The sequence below is a fragment of the Salvelinus alpinus genome, chromosome 27 (genome assembly GCF_045679555.1).
Source record: "Salvelinus alpinus chromosome 27, SLU_Salpinus.1, whole genome shotgun sequence".
In the NCBI taxonomy this organism is placed as follows: domain Eukaryota; kingdom Metazoa; phylum Chordata; class Actinopteri; order Salmoniformes; family Salmonidae; genus Salvelinus; species Salvelinus alpinus.
The window spans coordinates 16,705,057-16,731,995 of NC_092112.1; the positions used below are offsets into that span (position 1 = coordinate 16,705,057).

Consider the following 26,939-nt stretch of genomic DNA (forward strand, 5'->3'; position numbering starts at 1 on the left):
AATCCTTTTCAATTCTCTGTCACATGAAGAGAAATTAAAGATAAAATGAATCGGTGCTCATCGGCCAGAAACATTACACAACAAGTTGGATATCGCAAATTCAACAATGAGTGGTTTGGAAGGAATCAGTGGCTAACTGCAAGCATTGCAAAGCAATCCCTAGCCTGCTATTCAGTGGAGTGGGTGTGTGGTCCAAGTCTGGGTTTAAGGGTTTCTTTTCCAAGCTTAAAAGGATAAACATTCAACATTGGCCATACTGTCAATCCAGCATGATTTCTGTCGCACTCAAAACAACTGGAAACATGGAACTTGGAAATCTCAGACTTCAGTGAGTTCAAGACAACTGGGAACTCTGAAAAAAATGAGGTCCGACTGGGAAAATACATTTTAAACAGTCATCCAACTCGGAATTGCAAGTCGGGAACTCTCGCATCTTTCTAGAGCTCCGACCTGAAGATCACTGACGTCATGATTCAACCTTGTTTTTTTTCCCGAGGTCCCAGTTGTCTTGAAAGAATCATAAATCCAGAGAATGCCAGACTTTGATGACAACGTTTGCCCACGAAGGACCGCTGCGCCACCTTCCTGTTCAAGTGAGCACAGCACAACAAGGTGAGTCCAAAAATGTATTTTATGCTGCTGCATAAATGTAATATGCCAGAAAGATATGTATACTGTAGCTAAGAAAGTAATACCAAATGTATGTTGTGTAGTAAGCTGTTGTTGCCCATGTGCCTCACCCTAATAATTTGGTCCCTTTTCCCCTCATAATTTATAATACTGTTCTGACTTGGTGGTGCATATGTAGCCTATAGCCTGTTTTAGAGAAATATCATCATCGAATGTTGTAAGAGCTTTCATTGTCTGCTTATATGCCCCCTTTATTTATCCTACGGTTCTGACTTGGTGTACAGGGAGAATACTGTAAGAACGGCCCATGTTCTGATTTCTGTCGTTGTACATTTCAAAAGTGCTAAACAAATAGTTATATTGACTACATCGTCCTAGCTCGCCCATGATTGTCTTAATCAAAATTACGGATTGCCTCTTATCCTCTCGTTGTCAGCTTATGCCATAGTTTGTACATCTCAATTGTCAGTAGAAATCACATTTGTTTAAGCAAGTCAGCCAAGGCAGTAAATGAGGCTGAATGAACTGTTTCACTGCCAGACAAGGCTCTGCTGATAGCCAGGTGTAGCAGTGGTAAGTTATTGGGAATGCTGTTGGGACAGCTTTATGTAGGTCCTAAGTTTGTGGGCACCGTTTGTCACCGTTATAGTGCAATTACTGGATTGTTTAGTGTTGGGTAGTGTAGTGGCTTTGCTGGCATGCATCTACATATTTTTGGTTTGTTTGCCCAACCAAAATTGACATGCTAAAATCGCCACTGTTTGTATTTACTTTCAAATATTGCACGTAAATAGCCTCATCGTTATAGATTCAAATTTAGCCGTCCAAAACCCACTCTTCCATCCACAAATCCATCGACAGGGAGCGCTCTCGTGACTCAACCGCTCCTATCAGCCAACCTGGATGCTGTCTTGGAGGTGACTTTTGATTGTTTCCAGCTAATGCTGCGTTTATAACCACGTGTGCTGGTGGTAATTGCCAGTTAAGTCGCAAATACGAGTTTAATGCAGTCACGTGCTTTGAACTTGTTGAGAAACGCTGATGGGCTAATGGAAAACAAGCTGCGTCTACCATAAACTAAAAGCACAGATATCATGCTTGTGAACAAATCCATATTAATAGATGGCTTTTATAAATAATGTTTTGTTGTATTTAATTTCCGAAAATGTTGATATCGAGGTCATATCCTTAGTAGGTAACATCAGAGTTTAGCCTGTGGGAGAAGTCGGAGTTCAGTGATGATATAGTAATTACCAGTTGGAGGGCCGTTCTACTTGAATTTCCCCAGTCGTATGTGGTAAATACCACATTTCCACGTGGTTTGAACGCAGCATAAATAAGCAAATCCATTCTGGCTAGAGCTTCAACATTCAAGTTGATGTTTGTTCGGATCCAGAAAGTCATAACAAAACCAGTCATTCATTCTTTTACACAACTTTTCTTATTACGGAATCCCGAACAGTCACTTCTAAAATGTCTTTCCAGTACCCACATGCTTACCGTGACGAGGCAGTTGTAAGTAACACGCTAACTAGCTTGTTATCTAGCTAGACATGTCGCTTTCAAGTGAATGGTGAGGAGCTAGCCACTTGCTAGCTAGCTTGTTCTTTATAACCCAGTGAGCGTGTCATGTACCGGCACTTGATAGTTAGCCCTCTATTTAGTTGGATAGCTTTGAGGCTACTAAAATAACTTAGCTAGTAACGTTATTTGAACAAATGCACATATCAACCGAGTTCGCTAACTTAACTTGTAGGATAGTTAGCTCAAATGAATGAGCCAGCTGGCTAGGATTTTGTTAGCTTTATTTCATGTTAGCTGCTAGCCATGCCTAGGCTTGTCATTTTAACTTAGCTAGTTATCACATAACAGCCAGCAGCAAACGATGAATGATCAAAGTTGTTGGCTGACTGCTGGCGCACATTCAGGATTTCACCGGCTGGTTATTTCTGACAGGCGGATGACTACCATGGCAACAATATTCCTGACCCGTACAGTTGGCTGGAGGACCCAGACAGTGAGAAGACGCAGGTAAATGCTATCTGTCATGTCACTCCAAATACGGTGTGTATTTCAGCACCACAGGCTCAAGGAATGTTGTGGCAACGTTACCAGCACGTTTGTCTGGGAGTTCTTAGTGTCAATTTGGTGACAGAAATTCACATGAAATGTAATATTAGCACCATTATCTAGGTATAAAGTTAATTGGCCAATGTGGATTGTGTGCCACTGTCAACTCCTTCCCACAATCAAGGACAAAGACCCATGTCTGTATTGTCTAACAAATATTGGACAGTCAAGTCACTAACTCGGCATATACCTAGAATGTCCAAACTTACCGTTGATATAGGCAGCTGCTGGATTCCCGAGCTGGCAGTGATTTTATTTGGCCCCCTCAAGTCTTCTGAGCAAAAAGTTATTTAAAGAACAGTGTTTATTTTTGGACATTAAAGATGGTAAAAATACCAGCAAATCAACTGCAAGTGATTTTAATTTTGGAAATCTGTTCCAAAGTATTCCCGCACATAATAAAGATATGTCAAATCAAATGTATTTATTTATGTGATTTTATTTATATATGTGATTGTATATAAATGTGAGTAAGGTTTGAAATAATTTAATTTATAATAATCATTTTTAGTTCATTATTATATCTGTTTGGGCTTCTTGCAGTCTACAAATGATTTGTAATCATGTTCCAGTCCCTGACCATTCCCTCATGAAAAGTTGATGATCCCTGAACTACTGACACTATAGATCAGGGGATCCAAAACTTGTTTGACCCATGACCCCATTTTGATAAATGAAAATTCTCGTGACCCAACCATGTGAAAAATTATGTAATTAACAGCCAACAAGTTAACTTTTTTAATTGGGGCTATGACAGTCAATTGCAAAACATTCTAACAGTATTTCTGATTGTATTCTCAACTCACCATCACATACTTTAAGGTGGGGCTATGAGAATCAATTGCAAATTATTCTGACATCATTTCTCTTATCTCACATCCACTAATGAGATGGGTGTGCTTTATGCATGTTGTGTTGGAGCTTCTCGAATTCAGGGGGCCTGGTTGACAGTGCGCCCTCATCTCTCCTGTCACATCCAACCTGGATCGATATTTGTCTTTAATGCAGATGAGAGCACTGAATCAGCGTACCATGAGTTTTAATGCTCGGCGGGAGACAGAACAGTTCTCCCTTTGACTCAGGAACCAAAACTCTTCCATAGTGACCCGTGAATGCATGGTCTGCAGCATTTGACCACATGACAGCTCGATCAGCTGTTAGGTTTCACTTACCGGCATGTTAACTGAGCCAGGATCACAGTCAAATTAATTTTGCTGATTTGGTCACTCATATGTAGAATATTTTGTATTTCCCCCTTTCTAAATATTTCTTACATAGGCAAGGAGATACACATTTTATTCTCATTCCACATAGTCAACAGTCATGTTTTTTTACATCCATTGTGAATGACAACAGTTCCTCTCAATTCAAAAAATCTTTTCAACACTCCCCTTTGATAACCACCAAGCCTCGGTGTGAAATAGAACATTGTCCTTCTCTGATCCCATATCTCCACATACAGTAGTTTTGTGAACAGTTTGTGCACGATGTAGTTTACAATCGAAGTTAGCTGCTGCATATCTCCCGAGTTCTGCGCTCAGCTCTTTTTCCACAGGTTGCTTTTGGTGTATCCATTCTAATTCAGTGAGTGTATCATACAATGTGTCCATATGGCAGAGGGAGACACATTCATAACTAGAATGCAGAGGCCTGCCCGCCGTCCCGCCATAGATGTAGACCCATCTGTGGAAAAGCCCACCATTCAATCCCATGGAATCTGTTTTTCGTCAATATAGCCATGCAGCACACTGAACATCCCCTGTGCCGTTTCATGCTCGGGAATTGTGAGACAGAACAATATGTCCTCTTAGAGAACACCTGTAGTGAACAAAAGTCAATGCTTGGGCATCTCGGCCCTCACAGCTAACATCCATTTGGAGAGGGGAGTTTTTGAGTCGTTCAGTCATTTTCCTCTTGATTGCTAGCCATAGCATAAATGGTTAGTTTCACATTGTTATCTGACAGAAGTATTGATGTGAGTTTCTGTGCCGTTGCCTCCCCACACATTGTTTTCACCATATCAATTGCGGCCGGTAATATCAGTCTCTGCAATAGTTTGTGGTTTCTTTGCGTAGTGGGCTGAGCCATTCACAGTGGCCTTTTCCCACTACCTAAGGGTGCTCTCTGGTTGAATTTTTACTTTTATATTTGAATAATTTTCATTTAGGTTTTTAAGGTTAACCACATTAAAATTATTTTGAGAGACGAAGACAATTATTATATATTTTTTTACCAGGATTTTGGAAATTCTCCCACATCCCCCATTTTCATATCAGGCGACCCCTATTTTAGGATCAGCTGCGTAGATGTTGCAACCAGCCCCACCTTCTGTGAGTTAGTGGTCATTGCAGTGGTGTTCATAAACTCAGAAAATAAACATCCTCTCACTGTCAACTGCGTTTTTATTCAGCAAACTTAACATGTAAATATTTGTATGAACATAACAAGATTCAACAACTGAGACATAAACTGAACAAGTTCCACAGACAAGTGACTAACAGAAATGGAATAATGTGTCCCTGAACAAAGGGGGGGTCAAAATCAAAAGTAACAGTCAGTATCTGGTGTGGCCACCAGCTGCATTAAGTACTGCAGTGCATCTCCTCCTCATGGACTGCACCAGATTTGCCAGTTCTTGCTGTGAGATGTTACCCCACTCTTCCACCCAGGCACTTGCATGTTCCCGGACATTTCTGGGAGGAGTGGCCCTAGCCCTCACCCTCCGATCCAACAGGTCCCAGATGTGCTCAATGGGATTGAGATCCGGGCTCTTCGCTGGCCATGGCAGAACACTGACATTCCTGTCTTGCAGGAAATCACGCACAGAACAAGCAGTATGACTGGTGGCATTGTCATGCTGGAGGGTCATGTCAGAATGAGCCTGCAGGAAGGGTACCACATGAGGGAGGAGGATGTCTTCCCTGTAACCACAGCGTTGAGATTGCCTGCAATGACAACAAGCTCAGTCCGATAATGCTGTGACATACCGCCCCAGACCATGACGGACCTTCCACCTCCAAATCGATCCCGCTCCAGAGTACAGGCCTCGGTATAACGCTCATTCCTTCGACGATAAACGCGAATCCGACCATCACCCCTGGTGAGACAAAACCGCGACTTGTCAGTGAAGAGCACTTTTTGCCAGTCCTGTCTGGTCCAGCAATGGTGGGTTTGTGCCCATAGGCGACGTTGTTGCCGGTGAGGTCTGGTGAGGACCTGCCTTACAACATGCCTACAAGCCCTCAGTCCAGCCTCTCTCAGCCTATTGCGGACAGTCTGAGCACTGATGGAGAGATTGTGTGTTCCTGGTGTAACCCGGGCAGTTGTTGTTGCCATCCTGTACCTGTCCCGCAGGTGTGATGTTCAGATGTACCAATCCTGTGCAGGTGTTGTTACGTGTGGTCTGCCACTGCGAGGATGATCAGCTGTCTCCCTGTAGCGCTGTCTTAGGCGTCTCACAGTACGGACATTGCAATTTATTGCCCTGGCCACATCTGCAGTCCTCATACCTCTGCAGCATGCCTAAGGCACATTCACGCAGATGAACAGGGACCCTGGGCATCTTTTATTTTGGTGTTTTTCAGAGTCAGTAGAAAGGCCTCTTTAGTGTCCTAAGTTTTCATAACTGTGACCTTAATTGCCTACCGTCTGTAAGCTGTTAGTGTCTTAACGACCGTTCCACAGGTGCATGTTCATGAATTGTTTATGGTTCATTGAACAAGCATGGGAAACAGTGTTTAAACCCTTTACAATGATCTGTGAAGTTAATTTGTAAAAATCCAAATATCTTTGAAAGACAGGGTCCTGAAAACAGGGTCCTGTTTCTTTTTTTGCTGAGTTTGTCTTGTGTTTCTTCCCAGGCTTCTGTCAATGCTCAGAACCAGCTGACGCTGCCCTACCTGGAGCGCTGTGAGGTGCGGGACCTGTTCAAGGAGCGCATGACGGAGCTCTACGACTACCCCAAATACAGCTGCCCCTTTAAGAGGGGGAGCAGGTGAGAGGGGGAGAGAATGAAAGAAAGGGGGAGACTTGAGGCGGTACATGGAGGTTTTGGACTTTTCTTAATTTGTCTTTCCGTGATTCCTCACATCCTATCTCTCTGCCTCGTTCTCAACTGTAGTGGAGGGGGAGGTCCAAGCTTCCTCCTCGTGTACCTTCTTGTCCAATGCATTTTAAGAAGGAAGCAAGGAGAGAGGACTTGAGGCAAGATTAATTGAGGATGAGCCAAAATACAGCCTTCCCCTAAAGATGGAGACTGTTGTCTTTTGGGTAGTTTATTTCCTTGGCTTTGTGCTGACACTTTACCCCCCCTCCCCCCCGCTGCAGGTATTTCCATTTCTACAACACGGGCCTCCAGAACCAGAGTGTAATGTATGTTCAGGAGAGTCTAGAGGCAGAGCCCACGGTCTTCCTGGACCCAAACACTTTCTCTGAAGACGGGACTGTCGCTTTACGAGGTGGGGGACGGAAAGATGGTCAAGCAATGCTCATTATGATGTAGAATATTGTCTTGTTTGTAATACTGTACAGATGAAGGTTTCCTTCATCACGTGTGTTTCTGACATCACGTTCTGCTGTACTGAACAGCCTAGAATCTACCAGTATACTGTATCACCCTTTACGCTGCACTGGCATGTTTAGACATCTACCACAGTTGCTGGAACCGTGCTGGAAAGGACCATGTGAAAGGGAAAGTAAAATTATAAGCCAGTACAGCTCGTGTTGGCACTAAAATACAGTAGCTACTAGAGCCTGCCAATGATGTGTATATAAACGCAATATGAATATATTTACAATGCATTCTAAATGAATATATTCAACACTATTCACAATGCATTATAAATGAACATATTCAACACTATTCACAATGCATTGTAAATGAATATATTCAACACTATTCATAATGTGAATGATTTCTCTGACTAAGCGCTACTTGTGTCCCTCAGGTTATGCATTCTCAGAGGACGGCGAGTACCTGGCATACGGCACCAGCGCCAGCGGCTCTGATTGGGTGGAGATGCGCTTCCTGCGGGTGGAGGGGGCCGTGGCCCTACATGACCGGCTGGAGAGGGTCAAGTTCAGCTGCATGTCCTGGACCCATGACGGCAAGGGCCTCTTCTACAACTCCTACCCCAAGCAGGAGGGCAAAAGTGACGGTGAGGGGATGTTTGGATATTTAGAGGGGAACTAGTTTGTTCCATTTCATGTTTTAGTTAAATGTATGAACACATTACTTACTGTCTCTCTCCTCTAGGCACTGAGACGTCCACGAACCTGCACCAGAAGCTCTACTTCCACGTGTTGGGGACCCCCCAGTCTCAGGACTGCCTGTGTGCAGAGTTCCCCGACCACCCTAAGTGGATGAGTGGGGTCGAGGTACGCTGCTGGACTTGGCTAGACACTAAACAGACCGGGACTTGACTGTCTCATATCTCTTAGACAATGCAGAAATGGTTCTTAACTTTAGTCCAAGTACCCTTTTGAGGGAGACATAGCGTGTATCCTAATATCTATCGTTCTCCTGAAGTCTGTACTCGTGAGTGAGTTTCCACCATCTGTGTTACACCAGTCCTCTCCCTTTATGTCCATAGAGGGAAGTGGACAGCACAGAATCTGACTTGTAGTTCTTGTCTTATGTCCCTGATATTTAGAATCCTGATTATCGTGTCATAATGCCTCTAGTCATCAGTGTAGGTTTCTGGTTGATTAGCGCTAGCGGCACAGTGTTGTATTAGCATTCTGAAAGGTGTCCGTGTGTGATCTCACTCCAGGTGTCAGATGACGGGCGCTACGTACTGCTGTCCATCAGGGAGGGCTGTGACCCGGTCAACCGGCTGTGGTACTGTGACCTTCAAACCACTCCTCAGGGTATCACAGGTACCATGCACACCACAACCTAATCAGATCATTCTTTCTCTTTAGTCTCCTTAACGCATAATCACCATCCACTGACCGGCCACCATATTTGTTGTAGGGCATAGGCTTTGACTTGATGTGTTATCAAGAACATCCACTATAGATTGTGAATGTCTTGTATTGTCAATGTCTTGTGTTGTGAATAGGGCTGTGGCGATCATGACATTTCGGCAGCCGGAGGTTGTCAAGCAAATAACTGGCGGTCTCATGGTAATTGACTGTTAATTAACATTATCACATTTAGCAACTCCTGGCTTCTACAGACCTTTGGAACATCTACATTTTAAAAAGTCTAATAAATCCATTATTTTAGACAGGTCTAAAGAAACATGATATGAAGAAAATGTTGTCTATTTCAGAAGGACCGAATAGCATACTCTGAGTTGTCCTTATGTTAGGTCTGGCTATGCCAAATGGCTGTAGGCTACACTAGTTCATTTAGCAGACAAGATTTGCTTAGAATTCTGTGGCATCGGGGCCTCCCGAGTGACGCAATGGTCTAAGGGACTGCATCGCAGTGCTAGCTGTGCCACTAGAGATCCTGGTTCGAGTCCAGGCTCTGTCGCAGCCGGCAGCGACCGGGAGACCCTTGGGGCGGCGCGGTGCACAATTGGCCCAGCGTTGTCTGGGTTAGGGGAGGGTTTGGCCGACAGGGATGTTCTTGTCCCATCGCGCTCTAGCGACTCCTGTGGCGGGCCGGGCGCAATGCACTCTGACACAGTCGCCAGGTGTACAGTGTTTCCTCCGACACATTGGTGCGGCTGACTTCCAGGTTAAGCGGGCATTATGTCAAGAAGCAGTGCGGCTTGGTTGTGTTTCGGAGGATGCACGGCTCTCGACCTTCGCCTCTCCAGAGTCCGTATGGGAGTTGCAACGATGGGACAAGACTGTAATTACCAATTGGATACCATGAAATTGGGAAGAAAAAAATACCATTATTATGCCTCGAAACAGGGGCAGCGGAAAATAATTAGTCATCTGTGCACTTAAATAGCAAATGGAGGACATTTTTCCCGTGGTTAATTTTCATGCAAGCCAGGTAGGCAATACTCCTGTTGTAAAGAGAAGCAAAATGCTTAATATTAGGAAAGTTGATAAATCAATATAGAAGGCTTAGCCTATAGAAAGCCTCCATTAAAAATAGCATCCCATCAGCTATCTCTGTTTTCTCACACAATTGCATAGTCTATAAAAATGTTGCGCAACATGAGCTCATGCTTGAAGTGTTCGATCAGATTTTCGGGGGTGGCAGGTAGCCTAGTGGTTAGAGTGTTGGACTAGTAACCGAAAGGTTACAAGATCGAATCTCAGAGTTGACAAGGTAAAAATCTGTCGTTCTGCCCCTGAACAAGGCAGTTAACCCACTGTTCCTAGGCCGTCATTGAAAATAGGAATTTGTCCTTAACTGACTTGCCTAGTTAAATAAAGGTAAAAAACAACAACATTTTCATTGATGTCAGAGTGATTAGAGGGACAACAGAGTGCTGAGTACCAGGCAGTTAGCAAGTTTGGTAGGCTACTAATGACCATCAGCAGCATCAGAGCTTGGAGAAGCCTAATTACCGTGACTAAACGGTCACGTGGAATTTGACTGCCTTCATTTGTGACTGCCAGTTTGGCGGTAATACGGTCACCGTAACAGCCCTAGTTGTGAATGTATTGTGAATGTATTGTAAGTGTGTTGTGACTGTCTCGTGTTGTCAATGTCTTGCGTCGTCGATGTCTTGGTTGGCCCTCCCCATGTGTTGCCTTAGAGTATTTGTTTAGTTGACTGTAGCTTAGTTGAAGATGCCAAGTTATCTCTCTCCCCTCCAGGCCTGTTGCCGTGGGTGAAGCTGATAGACAACTTTGATGCGGAGTACGAGTATGTGACCAACGAGGGCACGGTGTTCACCTTCAAGACCAACCTGGTGGCCCCACGTTACCGTCTCATCAACATCGATTTCGCCCAGCCCGCCCAGGCCAACTGGAAGGAGCTCATCCCCCAGCATGACAAGGACGTCATCGGTAGGTCACAGACTGAATGAAAGGAGATGGTTTTACCTACATAATATGCTAACTTTATAGCTCGACAACAAGAATATCCACTAAAAAGGAAAAAGTAATGTCCGCTGTTTTCTGCTCTCAATAAGTGATGTTTTAGTATAGCTAAAGGTGAAATAGATCATTTGGTAATCACTTTTTGTGATAATTTAGATAATCACTTTTTGGCAGTAGGAGCAAACAGTGAAGACATGCAGAGCCTTCAGAAAAGATCCTTGACTTATTACACATTTTGTTGTTACAGCCTGAAATCCAAATGTATTTTCTCACCCATCTACACACAATACCTCATAATAACAAAGGGAAAACATTTATACATTTATTGCTAATTTATTGAAAATGAAATACATAAATATCTCATTGACATAAGTATTCACACCCCTTTGCTATGCACTCCAAATGAATCTCATGTGCATCCAATTTCTTTTGATCATCCAAATGTCACTACATCTTGATTGGAGTCCACCTGTGACCAATTCATGTTTGGACATGATTTAGAAAGAAAACACCTGGCTATATAAGGTCTCACAGTTGACAGTGCATGTCAGAGCAGAATCTATACCATGAAGTCCAAGGGACTGTCCATAGATCTCGAGATAGAATTGTGTTGAGGGTATAAAACGATGTCTAGACTGTTTCCAAGAGCACATCATTGGGGAATGAAAAAAATCTGGAACTGCCTGGTCGGACGGCCAGCTCTAAACTGAGCAACCGGGCAAGAAGGACCTTGGTCAGGGAGGTGACCAAGAACCCAATGAACACTCTGACAGAACTACAGAGTTCCTTGGCTGAGATGGGAGAACCTGCCAGAAAGACAACAGTCTCTACAGCACTTCACCAATCTGGACTTTATGGGAGAGTGGCCAGACGGAAGCCACTCCTGAGAAAGGCACATGACGGCATGCCTGGAGTTTGCAAAAAGGCACGTGAAAGACTGAGCATAAGGCAAAACATCCTGTGGTCTAAAGGGATAAAAAAAAAAGGAAACTATTTGGCCTAAATGCAACCCGCTCTGGAGGACAACAGGCACAGCACCTCGCCTGTCTAACACCATCCCTATTGTGAAGCATGGTGGTGAATGGAGCCAAATCCTTGATGAGAACCTGCTTCAGAGTGCAAACAACCTTAGACTGCGGTGAAGATTTACGTTCCAACAGGACAATGACCCCAAGCATACAGGCTTCATAACAAGAATGTGAAAGTCTTTGTGGCCCAGCCAATGCCAAGACTTGAAAATCTGTAAAAAGACTTTAAGATTGATGTTCACCATCGCTCCCCATCTAATTTAAGAGCTTGAAAAAATCTGCAAGGATGAGCGGAAGAAAATCCCCAAATCCAGATGTGCAAAGCTGATGCAGACATACCCAAGACGACTCAAAGCTGATGCAGACATACCCAAGACGACTCTAAGCTGATGCAGACATACCCAAGACGACTCTAAGCTGATGCAGACATACCCAAGACGACTCTAAGCTGATGCAGACATACCCAAGACGACTCAAAGCTGATGCAGACATACCCAAGACGACTCAAAGCTGATGCAGACATACCCAAGACGACTCAAAGCTGTAATCGCTGCCAAAGGTGCTTCTGCAAAGTATTGACTCGTGTGTGAATACTTATGTAAATGAGATATTTCTGTATTTAATTTTCAATAACATTTCTAAAACCATGTCTTCATTTAGTTATTATGGGGTATTGTGTGTAGATGGGGGAGATTTGGATTGAATACCTTTTTGAATTCAGGCTGTAACACAACGAAATGTGGATTAAGTCGAGTGGTGTGAATACTTTCTGAAGGCTCTGTAACAGTTTATATTTACAGTTGGTTTAAAACAGATCCTAACAGGAAATAACATCCATATTCTGTCTAGGAATACTCTGTCTAGGTGATCATGGTTTTTAAACTTTTAGATTGACTAAACCCCGTCTTGCGCTCCCCCTCTCTAGTGTTTGCCACCTGTACCTACAACAACCTCCTCTTTGTGTGTTTCCTGCACGACGTGAAGAACGTGCTGAAGATGTACCGTCTGAGCTCGGGGGAGGAGCTCAGGACCTTCTCTCTGGACGTGGGCTCTGTGGTGGGCTTCACCGGACGCAAGAGAGACTCTGAGATCTTCTACTACTTCACCTCCTTCCTGTCGCCAGGTATCAGAGACAGACGTGCGGTGTCGGGGACAGGCACGTGCGGTGTCGGGGACAGGCACGTGCGGTGTCGGGGACAGGCACGTGCGGTGTCGGGGACAGGCACGTGCGGTGTCGGGGACAGGCACGTGCGGTGTCGGGGACAGAGGCGTGCGGTGTCGGGGACAGAGGCGTGCGGTGTCGGGGACAGAGGCGTGCGGTGTCGGGGACAGAGGCGTGCGGTGTCGGGGACAGAGGCGTGCGGTGTCGGGGACAGAGGCGTGCGGTGTCGGGGACAGAGGCGTGCGGTGTATAGCACAGACGCATGTGGTATCAGAGCACACACACACACTCTGTGGTGGACTTCACCGGACGGACGCAAGAGGGAATTAGAGGGAGACGTGGATACACGAATGCTGGCATGGGCACACACACACACACACACACACATGCATTCACAAATGCGCACGCACACACACTCACTCAAAGACTTTCAACAACTTCACCTCTTTCCTGCCGCCAGGTATCGCTCATGCTATCAGACAGTCTCATACAGGTTCTTGCAGGAGTCCGTATGGATCTTCTATCATACTGCAGTGAAACAGTGACAAGTCAATGACCTGTCCTCTCCCTGTCTTTGTTCTGTTGTCCAGCCATCATCTACCACTGTGACCTGACCAAGGAGCCCCTGCAGCCCCACGTGTTCCGCGAGGTCACCGTCAAAGGTGGATGTCCTTTGGGTGGTGGACCATTCTTGATACACACCGGAAACTATTGAACATGAAAAACCCAGCAGCATTGCAGTTCTTGACACACACCGGTGTGCCTGGCACCTACTACCATACCCTGTTCAAAGGCCCTTTTGTCTTGCCTATTCACACTCTGAATGGCAGACCTACACAATCCATGTCTCAGTTGTCTCGAGGCTTACAAATCCTTCATTAACCTGTCTCCCCTTCATCTACACTGATTGAAGTGGATTTAACAAGTGACATCAATAAGGGATCATAGCTTTCACCTGGATTCACCTGGTCAGTCTGTCATGGAAAGAGCAGGTGTTCCTAATGTTTTGTACACTCTGTGTACACGCATCCCTTACAAATTAAAAAGAAAGTTGCACCCTCATCTGTCCTTGCGGTGGATATATTTGACCAATTTTTAGGCTAAAGATGAAACATTGGTCAAATATATCGACAGGAAGGAGCGATGAGTATGCCAATAGATTTTTCTTATGTATAGTTTTATCTTCCGTTGTTCAGCACCTCTCCTAAAAGGTCTTCTTTATTTAGATGGTTATCTATACTAATACAAACCACCAGAATTGACTGATACCATGTATGTGTTTTCACACCAACAAGCCCCTGTGTCTGTGTGTCCAGGTATTCTACCCTAGTAAGGACGGCACAGAGATCCCCATGTTCATCGTCCATAAGAAGGGCCTGAAGCTGGACAGCTCTCACCCTGCCTTCCTCTACGGCTACGGAGGGTTCAACATCTCAATCACTCCCAGCTACAGGTACCACCACCAGGTCTCTTCCACAGCTACAGGTACCACCACCAGGTCCCACCCCCAGCTACAGGTACCACCACCAGGTCACTTCCACAGCTACAGGTACCACCACCAGGTCTCTTCCACAGCTACAGGTACCACCACCAGGTCACTTCCCCAGCTACAGGTACCACCACCAGGTCTCTTCCACAGCTACAGGTACCACCACCAGGTCACTTCCCCAGCTACAGGTACCACCACCAGGTCACTTCCACAGCTACAGGTACCACCACCAGGTTTCTTCCACAGCTACAGGTACCACCACCAGGTCACTTCCCCCAGCTACAGGTACCACCACCAGGTCACTTCCCCCAGCTACAGGTACCACCACCAGGTCACTTCCCCCAGCTACAGGTACCACCACCAGGTCACTTCCCCAGCTACAGGTACCACCACCAGGTCACTTCCACAGCTACAGGTACCACCACCAGGTCACTTCCCCCAGCTACAGGTACCACCACCAGGTCACTTCCACAGCTACAGGTACCACCACCAGGTCACTTCCACAGCTACAGGTACCACCACCAGGTCTCTTCCACAGCTACAGGTACCACCACCAGGTCACTTCCCCAGCTACAGGTACCACCACCAGGTCACTTCCCCAGCTACAGGTACCACCACCAGGTCACTTCCACAGCTACAGGTACCACCACCAGGTCACTTCCACAGCTACAGGTACCACCACCAGGTCACTTCCACAGCTACAGGTACCACCACCAGGTCTCTTCCACAGCTACAGGTACCACCACCAGGTCTCTTCCACAGCTACAGGTACCACCACCAGGTCTCTTCCACAGCTACAGGTACCACCACCAGGTCTCTTCCACAGCTACAGGTACCACCACCAGGTCTCTTCCACAGCTACAGGTACCACCACCAGGTCTCTTCCACAGCTACAGGTACCACCACCAGGTCTCTTCCACAGCTACAGGTACCACCACCAGGTCTCTTCCACAGCTACAGGTACCACCACCAGGTCTCTTCCACAGCTACAGGTACCACCACCAGGTCTCTTCCACAGCTACAGGTACCACCACCAGGTCACTTCCACAGCTACAGGTACCACCACCAGGTCCCACCCCCAGCTACAGGTACCACCACCAGGTCCCACCCCCAGTTACAGGTACCACCACCAGGTCCCACCCCCAGCTACAGGTACCACCACCAGGTCCCACCCCCAGCTACAGGTACCACCACCAGGTCCCACTCCCAGCTACAGGTACCACCACCAGGTCACTTCCCCAGCTACAGGTACCACCACCAGGTCACTTCCCCCAGCTACAGGTACCACCACCAGGTCACTTCCCCAGCTACAGGTACCACCACCAGGTCTCTTCCACAGCTACAGGTACCACCACCAGGTCTCTTCCACAGCTACAGGTACCACCACCAGGTCTCTTCCACAGCTACAGGTACCACCACCAGGTCTCTTCCACAGCTACAGGTACCACCACCAGGTCTCTTCCACAGCTACAGGTACCACCACCAGGTCCCACCCCCAGCTACAGGTACCACCACCAGATCCCATCCCCAGCTACAGGTACCACCACCAGATCCCACCCCCAGCTACAGGTACCACCACCAGGTCCCACTCCCAGCTACAGGTACCACCACCAGGTTACACTGGAAGTATCATGCAGTTGCTACATGTAATGATGTCGCTTTAACCTTGATTTTTTTATTTTTATTTCCTCATGAAAATGTACTTGTTTACTGCTATACACACAGTGGCCTTCGTAATTATTGGGACAGTGAATATTTGTCTTCTTCTTTTGGCTCTGTACTCCAGCACTTTGGATTTTGAAGTGATACAATTACTATGAGATTAAAATACAGACAGTCAGCTTTAATTTGAGGGTATTTTCATCCATATCGAGTGAACTGTTTAACAATTACAGCATTTGTTGTACCCTGTCCCCCCATTTTAGGGGCCCAAAAGTATTGGGACAAATTCACTTGTGTATTAAAGTAGTCAAAAGTTTGGTATTTGGTCCCATATTCCTAGCACACAATAATTACATCAAGCTTGTGACTACAAACTTGTTGGATGGATTTGCTGGTTGTTTAGGTTGTATTTCAGATTATTTTGTGTCCAATAGAAATGAATGGTAAATAATGTATTGTGTAATTTTGGAGTCCCTTTTATTGTAAATAAGAATATATTTTGCTTCTTAACACTTCTACATTAATGTGGATGCTACCATGATGACTGATAATCCTGAATAAATCGTGAATAGTGAGGAAGTTAGACGCACAAATATCATACCCCTAAGACATACCAACCTCACAAGCTTTATGGAATCATAGCTGGCTAAGAATATGGGACAAAATACTAAGCTTTTGACTACTTTAAAACATATAAATTGGGAGGGGGGACAATGTACAAAAGTGATGTAATTTCTTAACGGTTCACCCGATAGGAATGAAAATACAATAACGCTGACAGTCTGGATTTGAAGTGATACAATGACTGAGGTTAAAGTGCAAAGTGCTGGAGTACAGAGCCCAACAACAACAAAAATACTTCACTGTCCCAATAATTATGGATGGCACTGTATATCATTTGACTTTTAGGGCTATTTAAGATAACATTATTTGTAGGCACAATTGTTACATATAGCACAATTGTTACATATAGCACCATTTCAAATGACTATCTTGTCTTGGCTCTTCTACATGCTTTGTATCTACCTGGACTTGTTTGGACTGAGTAAAGGAAGTAAGGTGATGGTCAGACTGAGGAAAGGATGTAAGGTGATGTTCAGACTGAGGAAAGGATGTAAGGTGATGTTTAGACTGAGGAAAGGATGTAAGGTGATGGTCAGACTGAGGAAAGGATGTAAGGTGATGGTCAGACTGAGGAAAGGATGTAAGGTGATGGTCAGACTGAGGAAAGGATGTAAGGTGATGGTCAGACTGAGGAAAGGATGTAAGGTGATGGTCAGACTGAGGAAAGGATGTAAGGTGATGGTCAGACTGAGGAAAGGATGTAAGGTGATGTTAAATGTTGTTTCCCAGTGTATCACGGCTGATCTTTGTCCGACACATGGGAGGAGTCCTGGCTGTGGCCAACATCAGAGGAGGGGGGGAGTACGGAGAGACCTGGCACAAAGGTAACAAATCAAATGTATTTATATAGCCCTTCTTACATCAGCTGATATATCAAAGTGCTGTACAGAAACCCAGCTTAAAACCCCAAACAGCAAGCAATGCAGGTGTAGAAGCACGGTGGCTAGGAAAAACTCCCTAGAAAGGCCAAAACCTAGGAAGAAACCTAGAGAGGAACCAGGCTATGAGGGGTGGCCAGTCCTCTTCTGGCTGTGCCGGGTGGAGATTATAACAGAACATGGCCAAGATGTTCAAATGTTCATAAATGACCAGCATGGTCAGATAATAATAATCACAGTAGTTGTCGAGGGTGCAACAAGTCAGCACCTCAGGAGTAAATGTCAGTTGGCTTTTCATAGCCGATCATTGAGAGTATCTCTACCGCTCCTGCTGTCTCTAGAGAGTTGAAAACAGCAGGTCTGGGACAGGTAGCACGTCCGGTGAACAGGTCAGGGTTCCATAGCCGCAGGCAGAACAGTTGAAACTGGAGCAGCAGCACGGCCAGGTGGACTGGGGACAGCAAGGAGTCATCATGCCAGGTAGTCCTGAGGCATGGTCCTAGGGCTCATGTCCTCCGAGAGAGAGAAAGAAAGAGAGAATTAGAGAGAGCATACTTAAATTCACACAGGACACCGGATAAGACAGGAGAAATACTCCAGATATAACAGACTGACCCTAGCCCCCCGACACATAAACTACTGCAGCATAAATACTGGAGGCTGAGACAGGAGGGGTCAGGAGACACTGTGGCCCCATCCGATGATACCCCCGGACAGGGCCAAACAGGCAGGATATAACCCCACCCACTTTTCCAAAGCACAGCCCCCACACCACTAGAGGGATATCTTCAACCACCAACTTACCATCCTGAGACAAGGCCGAGTATAGCCCACAAAGATCTCCGTCACGGCACAACCCAAGGGGGGGCGCCAACCCAGACAGGAAGGCCACGTCAGCGACTCAACCCACTCAAGTGACGCACCCCTCCTAGGGACGGCATGGAAGAGCACCAGTAAGCCAGTGACTCAGCCCCTGTAATAGGGTTAGAGGCAGAGAATCCCCGTGGAGAGAGGGGAACCGGCCAGGCAGAGACAGCAAGGGCGGTTCGTTGCTCCAGAGCCTTTCCGTTCACCTTCACACTCCTGGGCCAGACTACACTCAATCATATGACCTACTGAAGAGATGAGTCTTCAGTAAAGACTTAAAGGTTGAGACCGAGTCTGCGTCTCTCACATGGGTAGGCGGACCATTCCATAAAAATGGAGCTATACGAGAAAGCCCTGCCTCCAGCTGTTTGCTTAGAAATTCTAGGGACAATTAGGAGGCCTGCGTCTTGTGACCGTAGCGTACGTGTAGGTATGTACGGCAGGACCAAATTGGAAAGATAGTGTAGGAGCAAGCCCATGTAATGCTTTGTAGGTTAGCAGTAAAACCTTGAAATCAGCCCTTGCCTTAACAGGAAGTGAGTGTAGGGAGGCTAGCACTGGAGTAATATGATCAAATTTTGGGGTTCTAGTCAGGATACTAGCAGCCGTATTTAGCACTAACTGAAGTTTATTTAGTGCTTTATCCGGAAAGTAGAGCATTGCAGTAGTCTAACCTAGAAGTAACAAAAGCATGGATTAATTTTTCTGCATCATGTTTGGACAGGAAGTTTCTGATTTTTGTAATGTTACATAGATGGAAAAAAGCTGTCCTTGAAACAGTCTTGATATGTTTGTCAAAAGAGATCAGGGTCCAGAGTAACGCCGAGGTCCTTCAGTTTTATTTGAGACGACTGTACAACCATCAAGATTAATTGTTAGATTCAACAGAAGATCTCTTTGTTTCTTGGGACCTAGAACAAGCATCTCTGTTTTGTCCGAGTTTAAAAGTAGAAAGTTTGCAGCCATCCACTTCCTTATGTCTGAAACACAGGCTTCTAGCGAGGGCAAATGTGGGGCTTCACCATGTTTCATTGAAATGTACAGCTGTGTGTCATCCGCATAGCAGTGAAAGTTAACATTATGTTTTCGAATGACATCCCCAAGAGGTAAAATATATAGTGAAAACAATAGTGGTCCTAAAACGGAACCTCGAGGAACACTGAAATTTTCAGTTGATTTGTCAGAGGACAAACCATTCACAGAGACAAACTGATATCTTTCCGACAGATAAGATCTAAAGCAGGCCAGAACCAATTTGGGTTTCCAATCTCTCCAAAAGTAACACACACAACCTCTCTCAACTCAAATCCCTCTGTGTGTTTTATTCACTCACACTCACATTGATCTCTCTCTGTGTGTTTTTCTCCAGCGGGTATGCTGGCCAAAAAGCAAAACTGCTTCACAGACTTCCAGTGTGCAGCAGAGTACCTCATCAAGGAGGGCTACTCGTCCCCCTCCAAACTCACCATAAACGGAGGGTCCAATGGGGGCCTGCTCGTAGGTACGTTGCGGAATGATGGCATCACTTTTTCTTGTTGATGCTTTTAGTCATTGACCTGAAAACCCAACCCTGACACTTTCCTAAGCTGACAGTTTTGTTGACATCGGAATGTCTGTCTGTATATACAGCGGTTTTGTCTTACTCTGTCTTTGTGTGTTTATCTCCTCACCTGTGTGTGTCTGTGTGTCTCTCGCTGCCTGCTAACGTGTGTGTATATCTGTAACGCCCTCTGCCCTCCCAGCGGCGTGTGTGAACCAGTGGCCAGAGCTGTTTGGCTGTGCCGTGGCCCAGGTGGGCGTCATGGACATGCTCAAGTTTCACAAGTTCACCATCGGCCACGCCTGGACCACTGACTTCGGCTGCTGTGAGGTCAAGGAGCAGTTTGACTGGCTCATCAAGTGGGTGCTAGTGCTACACTTCCCTAAGCCTAGCCTGGTTCCAGATCAATTTAGCTTTGTAGCCAACTTCTATGGTGGTTGTCATGCCAGTAACCATAGGTGTTCGCTACACAGCACAAACAAATCTGGAACCTGGCTACAGTTAGGCTGTTTGGGATATTAACATTAATCTTTCAGTATTCCAGAACCGCGTCAAATGCATGTTCTTTCCAATGCTTGTGCTCGCTTGATTTAGTGTAATCCCAAATGTGCAAACGTCAAGTGCAGCTATTTGACATACAGTGCATTCAGAAAGTATTCAGACCCCTGGACTTTTTCCACATTTTGTTACGTTACAGCCTTATTCTAAAATGTATTAAATAAAACATGTCCTCATCAATCTATACACAATACCTCATAATGACATCGTTCTGCAGTATTGGAAATCCAAGAACACAGTGGCCTCCATAATTCTTAAATGGAACAAGGTTGGAATCCCCAATACTCTTCCTAGAGCTGGCCGCCTGGCCAGACTGAGCAATCGGGGGAGAAGGGCCTTGGTCAGGGAGGTGACAAAAACCTGATGGTCACTCTGACAGAGCTCCAGAGTTCCTCTGTGGAGATGGGAGAAAATTCCAGAAGGACAACCATCTCTGCAGCATTCCACCAATCAGGCATTTATGGTAGAGTGGCCAGACGGAATCTACTCCTCAGTAAAATGCACTTGACAGCCCGCTTGGAGTTTGCCAAAAGGCAAATAAAAACTCTTAGACCATGAGGAACAAGATTCTCTGGTAACAACCAAGATTGAACTCTTTGGCCTGAATGCCAAGCGTCATGTCTGGAGGAACCTGGCACCATCCCTATGGTGAAGCATGGTGGTGGAAACATCATGCTGTGGGGATGTTTTTCAGCGACAGGTACTTGGAGACGAGTCAGAATCGAGAGAAAGATGAACGGAGCAAAGTACAAAGAGATCCTTGATGAAAACCTGCTCAGGACCTCCGACTAGGGCTAAGGTTCACCATCCAACTGGACAACGACCCTAAGCACACAGCCAAGACAATGCAGAAATGGCTTCGGGACAGGTGTCTGAATGTCCTTGAGTGGCCCAGCTAGAGCCCGGACTTGAAACCGATCGAACATCTCTAGAGAGATCTGAAAATAGCTGTGCAGCGTTGCTCCCCATCCAACCTGACAGAGCTTGAGAGGATCTGCAGAGAAGAATGGGAGAAACTCCCCAAATACAGGTGTGTGCCAAGCTTGTAGTGTCATACCCAAGAAGACTCGAGGCTGCAGTCGCTGCCAAAGGTGCTTCAACAAAGTCTTGAGTAATGGGTCTGAATACTTATGTAAATGTAATATTTAAGTTTTTTTTATTTTCAATACATTTGCAAAAATTTATAAACTGTTTTGCTTTGTCATTATGGGCAATTGTGTGTAGATTGTTTTTTAGTTTTTTAAAGTTAATCAATTTGAGAATAAGGCTGTGAAGTAACAATGTGGAAAAAGTCAAGGTGTGTGAATACTTGAGGATTGCACTGTATCTATTAGAGGTCGACCGATTATGATTTTTCAACGCCGATACCGATTTATTGGAGGACCAAAAAAGCCGATACCGATTTAATCGGCCGCTTTTTAAAATGTATTTGTAATAATGACAATTACAACAATACTGAATGAAAACGTATTTTAACTTAATATAATACATCAATAAAAATCTATTTAGCCTCAAATAAATAATGAAACATGTTCAATTTGGTTTAAATAATGCAAAAAAAAGTGTTGAAGAAGAAAGTAAAAGTGCAAAATGTGCCATGTAAGAAAGCTAATGTTTAACTTCCTTGCTCAGAACATGAGAACATATGAAAGCTGGTGGTTCCTTTTAAAATGAGTCTTCAATATTCCCAGGTAAGAAGTTTTAGGTTGTAGTTATAGGAATTATAGGACTATTTCTCTCTATACGATTTGTATTTCATATACCTTTGACTATTGGATGTTCTTATAGGCACTTTAGTATTGCCAGTGTAACAGTATAGCTTCCATCCCTCTCCTCGCTCCTACCTGGGCTCGAACCAGGAACACTGACAACAGCCACCCTCGAAGCAGCGTTACCCATGCAGAGCAAGGGGAACAACTACTCCAAGTCTCAGAGCGAGTGACGTTTGAAACGCTATTAGCGCGCACCCCGCTAACTAGCTAGCCATTTCACATCGGTTACACCAGCCTAATCTTGGGAGTTGATAGGCTTGAAGTTATAAACAGCTCAATGCTTGAAGCATTGTGAAGAGCTGCTGGCAAACCGCACAAAAGTGCTGTTTGATTGAATGCTTACGAGCCTGCTGGTGCCTACCATCGCTCAGTCAGACTGCTCTATCAAGCCTCTAAGGCTCGTATTTCTGTGTGTTATAATTAAATCATAGACTTAATTATAACACACAGAAATACGAGCCTTAGGTCATTAATATGGTCGAATCCGGAAACTATCTCAAACGAAACGTTTATTCTTTCAGTGAAATACGGAACCATTCCGTATTTTATCTAATGGGTGGCATCCATAAGTCTAAATATTCCCGTTACATTGCACAACCTTCAATGTTATGTCATAATTACGTAAAATTCTGGCAAATTAGTTCGCAAAGAGCCAGGCGGCCCAAACTGTTGCATATACCCTGACTCTACGTGCAATGAACGCAAGAGAAGTGACACAATTTCACCTGGTTAATATTGCCTGCTAACCTGGATTTCTTTTAGCTAAATATGCAGGTTTAAAAATATGTACTTCTGTGTATTGATTTTAAGAAAGGCATTGATGTTTATGGTTAGGTACACGTTGGAGCAACAACAGTCCTTTTTTATATGGAACGCAGGACACGCTAGATAAACTAGTAATATCATCAACCATGTGTAGTTATAACTAGTGATTATGATTGATTTGTTTTTTATAAGATAAGTTTAATGCTAGCTAGCAACTTACCTTGGCTTCTTACTGTATTCGCATAACATGCGGGCTCCTCGTGAGGCAGATGGTTAGAGCGTTGGACTAGTTAACCGTAAGGTTGCAAGATTGAATCCCCGAGCTGACAAGGTAAAAATCTGTCATTCTGCCCCTGAACAAGGCAGTTAACCCACCGTTCCTAGGCCGTCATTGAAAATAAGAATGTGTTCTTAACTAACTTGCCTAGTTAAATAAAGGTGTAAAAAAAAAAATACGGATTTCCCATTGTTATGAAAACTTGAAATCGGCCCTAATTAATCTGCCATTCCGATTAATTGGTCGACCTCTAGTATCTATTTGCTCCATGTTTGGTGTATTAAAACCTGTACACAATAGTTTTACCGTACATCATCGTCCCTGTAGAAATCTGTCCGTGATGGACGATCATCGTCCCTGTAGAAATCTGTCCGTGATGGACGATCATCGTCCCTGTAGAAATCTCCTCTTCTCCCTCCAGGTACTCCCCGCTCCACAACATACGCGTGCCCGAGTGCGAGGGCGTCCAGTACCCTGCTGTCCTCCTCCTCACGGGTGACCACGATGACCGCGTGGTCCCCCTACACTCCCTGAAGTACATCGCCACGCTGCAGCACGTGGTGGGCCGCTGGTCGGGTCAGAGCAATCCACTGTTCATCCACGTGGACACAAAGTCGGGCCACGGCGCCGGAAAGCCCACCAGCAAGGTCATCCAGGAGGTGGCCGACACGTACGCCTTCATCGCCCGCTGCCTCAGCCTCTCCTGGGTCAAATGAAGAGGAGGGGAGGGAGTGGTTCCCTGGAAGTCTGTTTCTAGGGGAAGTGTCTCTATCGGTGTCTTAGAAGTTTCTTACTCGTTCTCGTTCTTTTTTGTATTGATCACTTGTTTTTGTTCAGCTGTTTTCCTTCCCTCCTCTCATCATCACTACTGTGGACTTATTCATTTGTTCCTGAGCAGTAATCAATCTCTTCCTACCTGTTTGTCTGGCCTGTATTAACCACCCCTCTCTTCCTGGTTCTCCCTTCCCAGTGTAGGCTTGCTTTGGGCATGGGCTCCAGTTCAGCCGGACTATACAGTTACCCCTCTTTCCCCCACACCCCCATGGGCCAGCCCCAGGACTTACCCCGTCTCCACCCCTCACCTCTCTTATAAGCGATTCACTATATATATCTAGAAGAAGAAAAAAACATCTCTGAATAAGCTTTGTTGTACAATTGAAGGTCAAATCCACTGCATTTAAAACAGTCAAATCATTTCATGAATTCAGAGTTTGTGTAATTATACAGAGGCTGAATATATTCCTTCGACAACCATAAGACCCACTAATCATTACATTATTTTGTCAAAATAGTTGTACCTGCTTTATTTTCTTCTATTATCACTGATCTGGCTTTCAGGTTTGTCTATAAAAATTCCCAGAACCATGCATAATGCACATTCACTAATAATGTAGCAGGTATTCTAGAAAATGAACACCGGTCTCAATCTCTCAAGCACAAGCCCACGGGCTAGTGAGTAGCCAGCTAATATTTATATTTCTAGTTCAGCCAACTTGGATCTAGGTATAATTTCACTAGCTCTGGATTCAGCTAACAAGGTAGAACAGTTGAATTGTTATAAAACACACCCTTCTGTCCATCTCCAACTGTTTGAACAGCATGCTAGCCTGTCCACTTTGTTCAGATGTTGAAATCAAGTGGCCTACTTTATTTCTGAGGAGTTGAAACATAAACAGCGTTTCATTAGAAAGGTTAATTTCTCCTCTATTACAGTATAATAACTTCTCCATGTGTTGTGGTGTCCACATGACCCATTCTGTTGGACCAAACCTCAAATGCAAATAGAGAGTTGAAACCGTTTGTCAGAGAAGAAGAAGTGATCTCTCATCTTTGTTGTTGTAGGGGCTTGGGAGAACGAGGCGAAGCGAGAGGTCTCACTCCAATCTCCAAGCCCTATGCGCTTATTTTGAACCTAAGCTTGTCGCCTGCCTTCCCGCCTTTGGGACAACGACTCCCATTGTTAGGGCGGAGACATGAGCATCTAGTCATTATATACAGATCTCTGGTGTAAATGTACACAGCACAGAAGGAGTGAATGAGACCAAAAAGACATGAGAACAAGAGGACATAAACGCTCATAAAAATAAAAAATACGAAAAAACTTGGACCAGCCTCGGGACTTGCCCCAGACTCCCCTACCAAACCTCCCTCTCTCCCCCATGAGCCAGCCACAGGACTTACCCCCGTGTCCACCCTTCACCTCTCTGGCTCCAGACTCCCCCACCAACCCCAGGACTTATACCCCCCCCCCCCCCCATGAGCCAGCCCCAGGACTCAGCTCTTCCTCATATGAGTCATTCTCTTCTGTATTGTGGCTCTAATCGGTAAAACCTTGTTAAAGTGTTAGTTCAATGTTGAGAGATGGGTGATACATGGTTGGACTTAACTTGAACTGTATAGTTTTATCAGCCTAGAGGTCAAGGATCAAGTCTGCAAAGGTCCTCAGTGGGGGAACATGAAATGAAATAGCCCCCAATTGGTGCTACCACCACAAACACAGACAATTGTATGTGTTTATCAATTGGAAGGCTGTTAGTCAGTAGGTTAATGATTTCAGCATGAATGATGATGGGTTTAGGTCATTTTGTTTTGTGTTCAGGAGGACTAATGCAGAGTGTGTGTGTCTCTGACTGATATTAATTTCTACCTCTTGGCATGCTGATTGTTAGTTTACCTAATAAAAGGGACATAAACAACAACAATGTATTACAATGCCACAACTTCAATAAACCGTTTTTTTGAACAGCGCTTTTTTGTGTGTGTTGTAACTCGTTACTTATCACAACACTTTATGGACCTCGGGTATAAACTTCTAAAATGTATCCAACACTTGACACATCAATTATTGTACTCATTTGAAAATATCTTCCATACAGCCATTATGAAAATGCTAATATGATGAATGAAGTCCCTAGGAGAGTCACCAGGGACGACTGGAAACACTACCATAGTGAGATGTTGTGTTTGTTACAATCATTAGATAGTTCATACTATAGAGACCAATAGTAATGGTGTCTTTTTGTAGGCTGTAACTCCATGGTTCGTTGGACAAAGCCTTAAGATTAATGGAATGTTTGGCTAAACTCAAAATAAGGTCTGTGGAAAACAAACACAGGCTTAGGAGATCTTTATACATTTTGTTCTATGAGAATCTTCAGCGAACGTCACTTTTTGTGAATTTTATGTTTCCTATCTTATAAGTTAGGATCTGTTCCTTGACTTCTTCATATTCTCAGAGGCCTGAAGATATGGGGTACAGTCTTATGAGCTGCTCCCAGGCCAGCTATTCCTTTTCCGCTGCTGGGGCGACACAGACCCAGGGTGAGTCCTTATCACTTAATTTATTTCAATGTATTTATTTAGCCGGGATAGTCTGCTCAGTAAAACTTGCCAGTTGCCACTTTACCAGAGTCCTCTTCGCTCCTCTGTTGACCTCAGCCCCGCTATGAGCGGATGGAGCTGCCAGAGCCCAGGAATCACTGTGTAGAGTTTGAGGGCCGGCAGTTAGTCAGGGTATTCTCTCCTGTTGTGAGCTCCTCTGCAAATAGTGTCTGACTACAGTCCTGAGGGCTGGTGTTCTGTTCCTTCACCACTACCACTA

At 45.0% G+C, this 26,939-nt stretch overlaps 1 protein-coding gene across 1 annotated transcript; it reads left to right on the forward strand.

Annotated features, from left to right (window-relative positions):
- The first annotated feature begins 1,967 nt into the window (after positions 1-1,967).
- On the forward strand, positions 1,968-26,086 carry LOC139556037 (prolyl endopeptidase-like). Its single transcript, XM_071369515.1, is given in 16 exon segments — positions 1,968-2,078; positions 2,081-2,145; positions 2,587-2,661; positions 6,621-6,754; positions 7,087-7,217; positions 7,707-7,916; positions 8,015-8,136; positions 8,532-8,637; positions 10,492-10,683; positions 12,670-12,867; positions 13,497-13,572; positions 14,195-14,359; positions 17,411-17,505; positions 19,796-19,927; positions 20,169-20,325; positions 23,760-26,086. Coding segments are annotated over 16 exon segments (2,223 nt in total). The 5' UTR covers positions 1,968-2,008; the 3' UTR covers positions 24,055-26,086.
- The last annotated feature ends 853 nt before the right edge of the window (positions 26,087-26,939 follow it).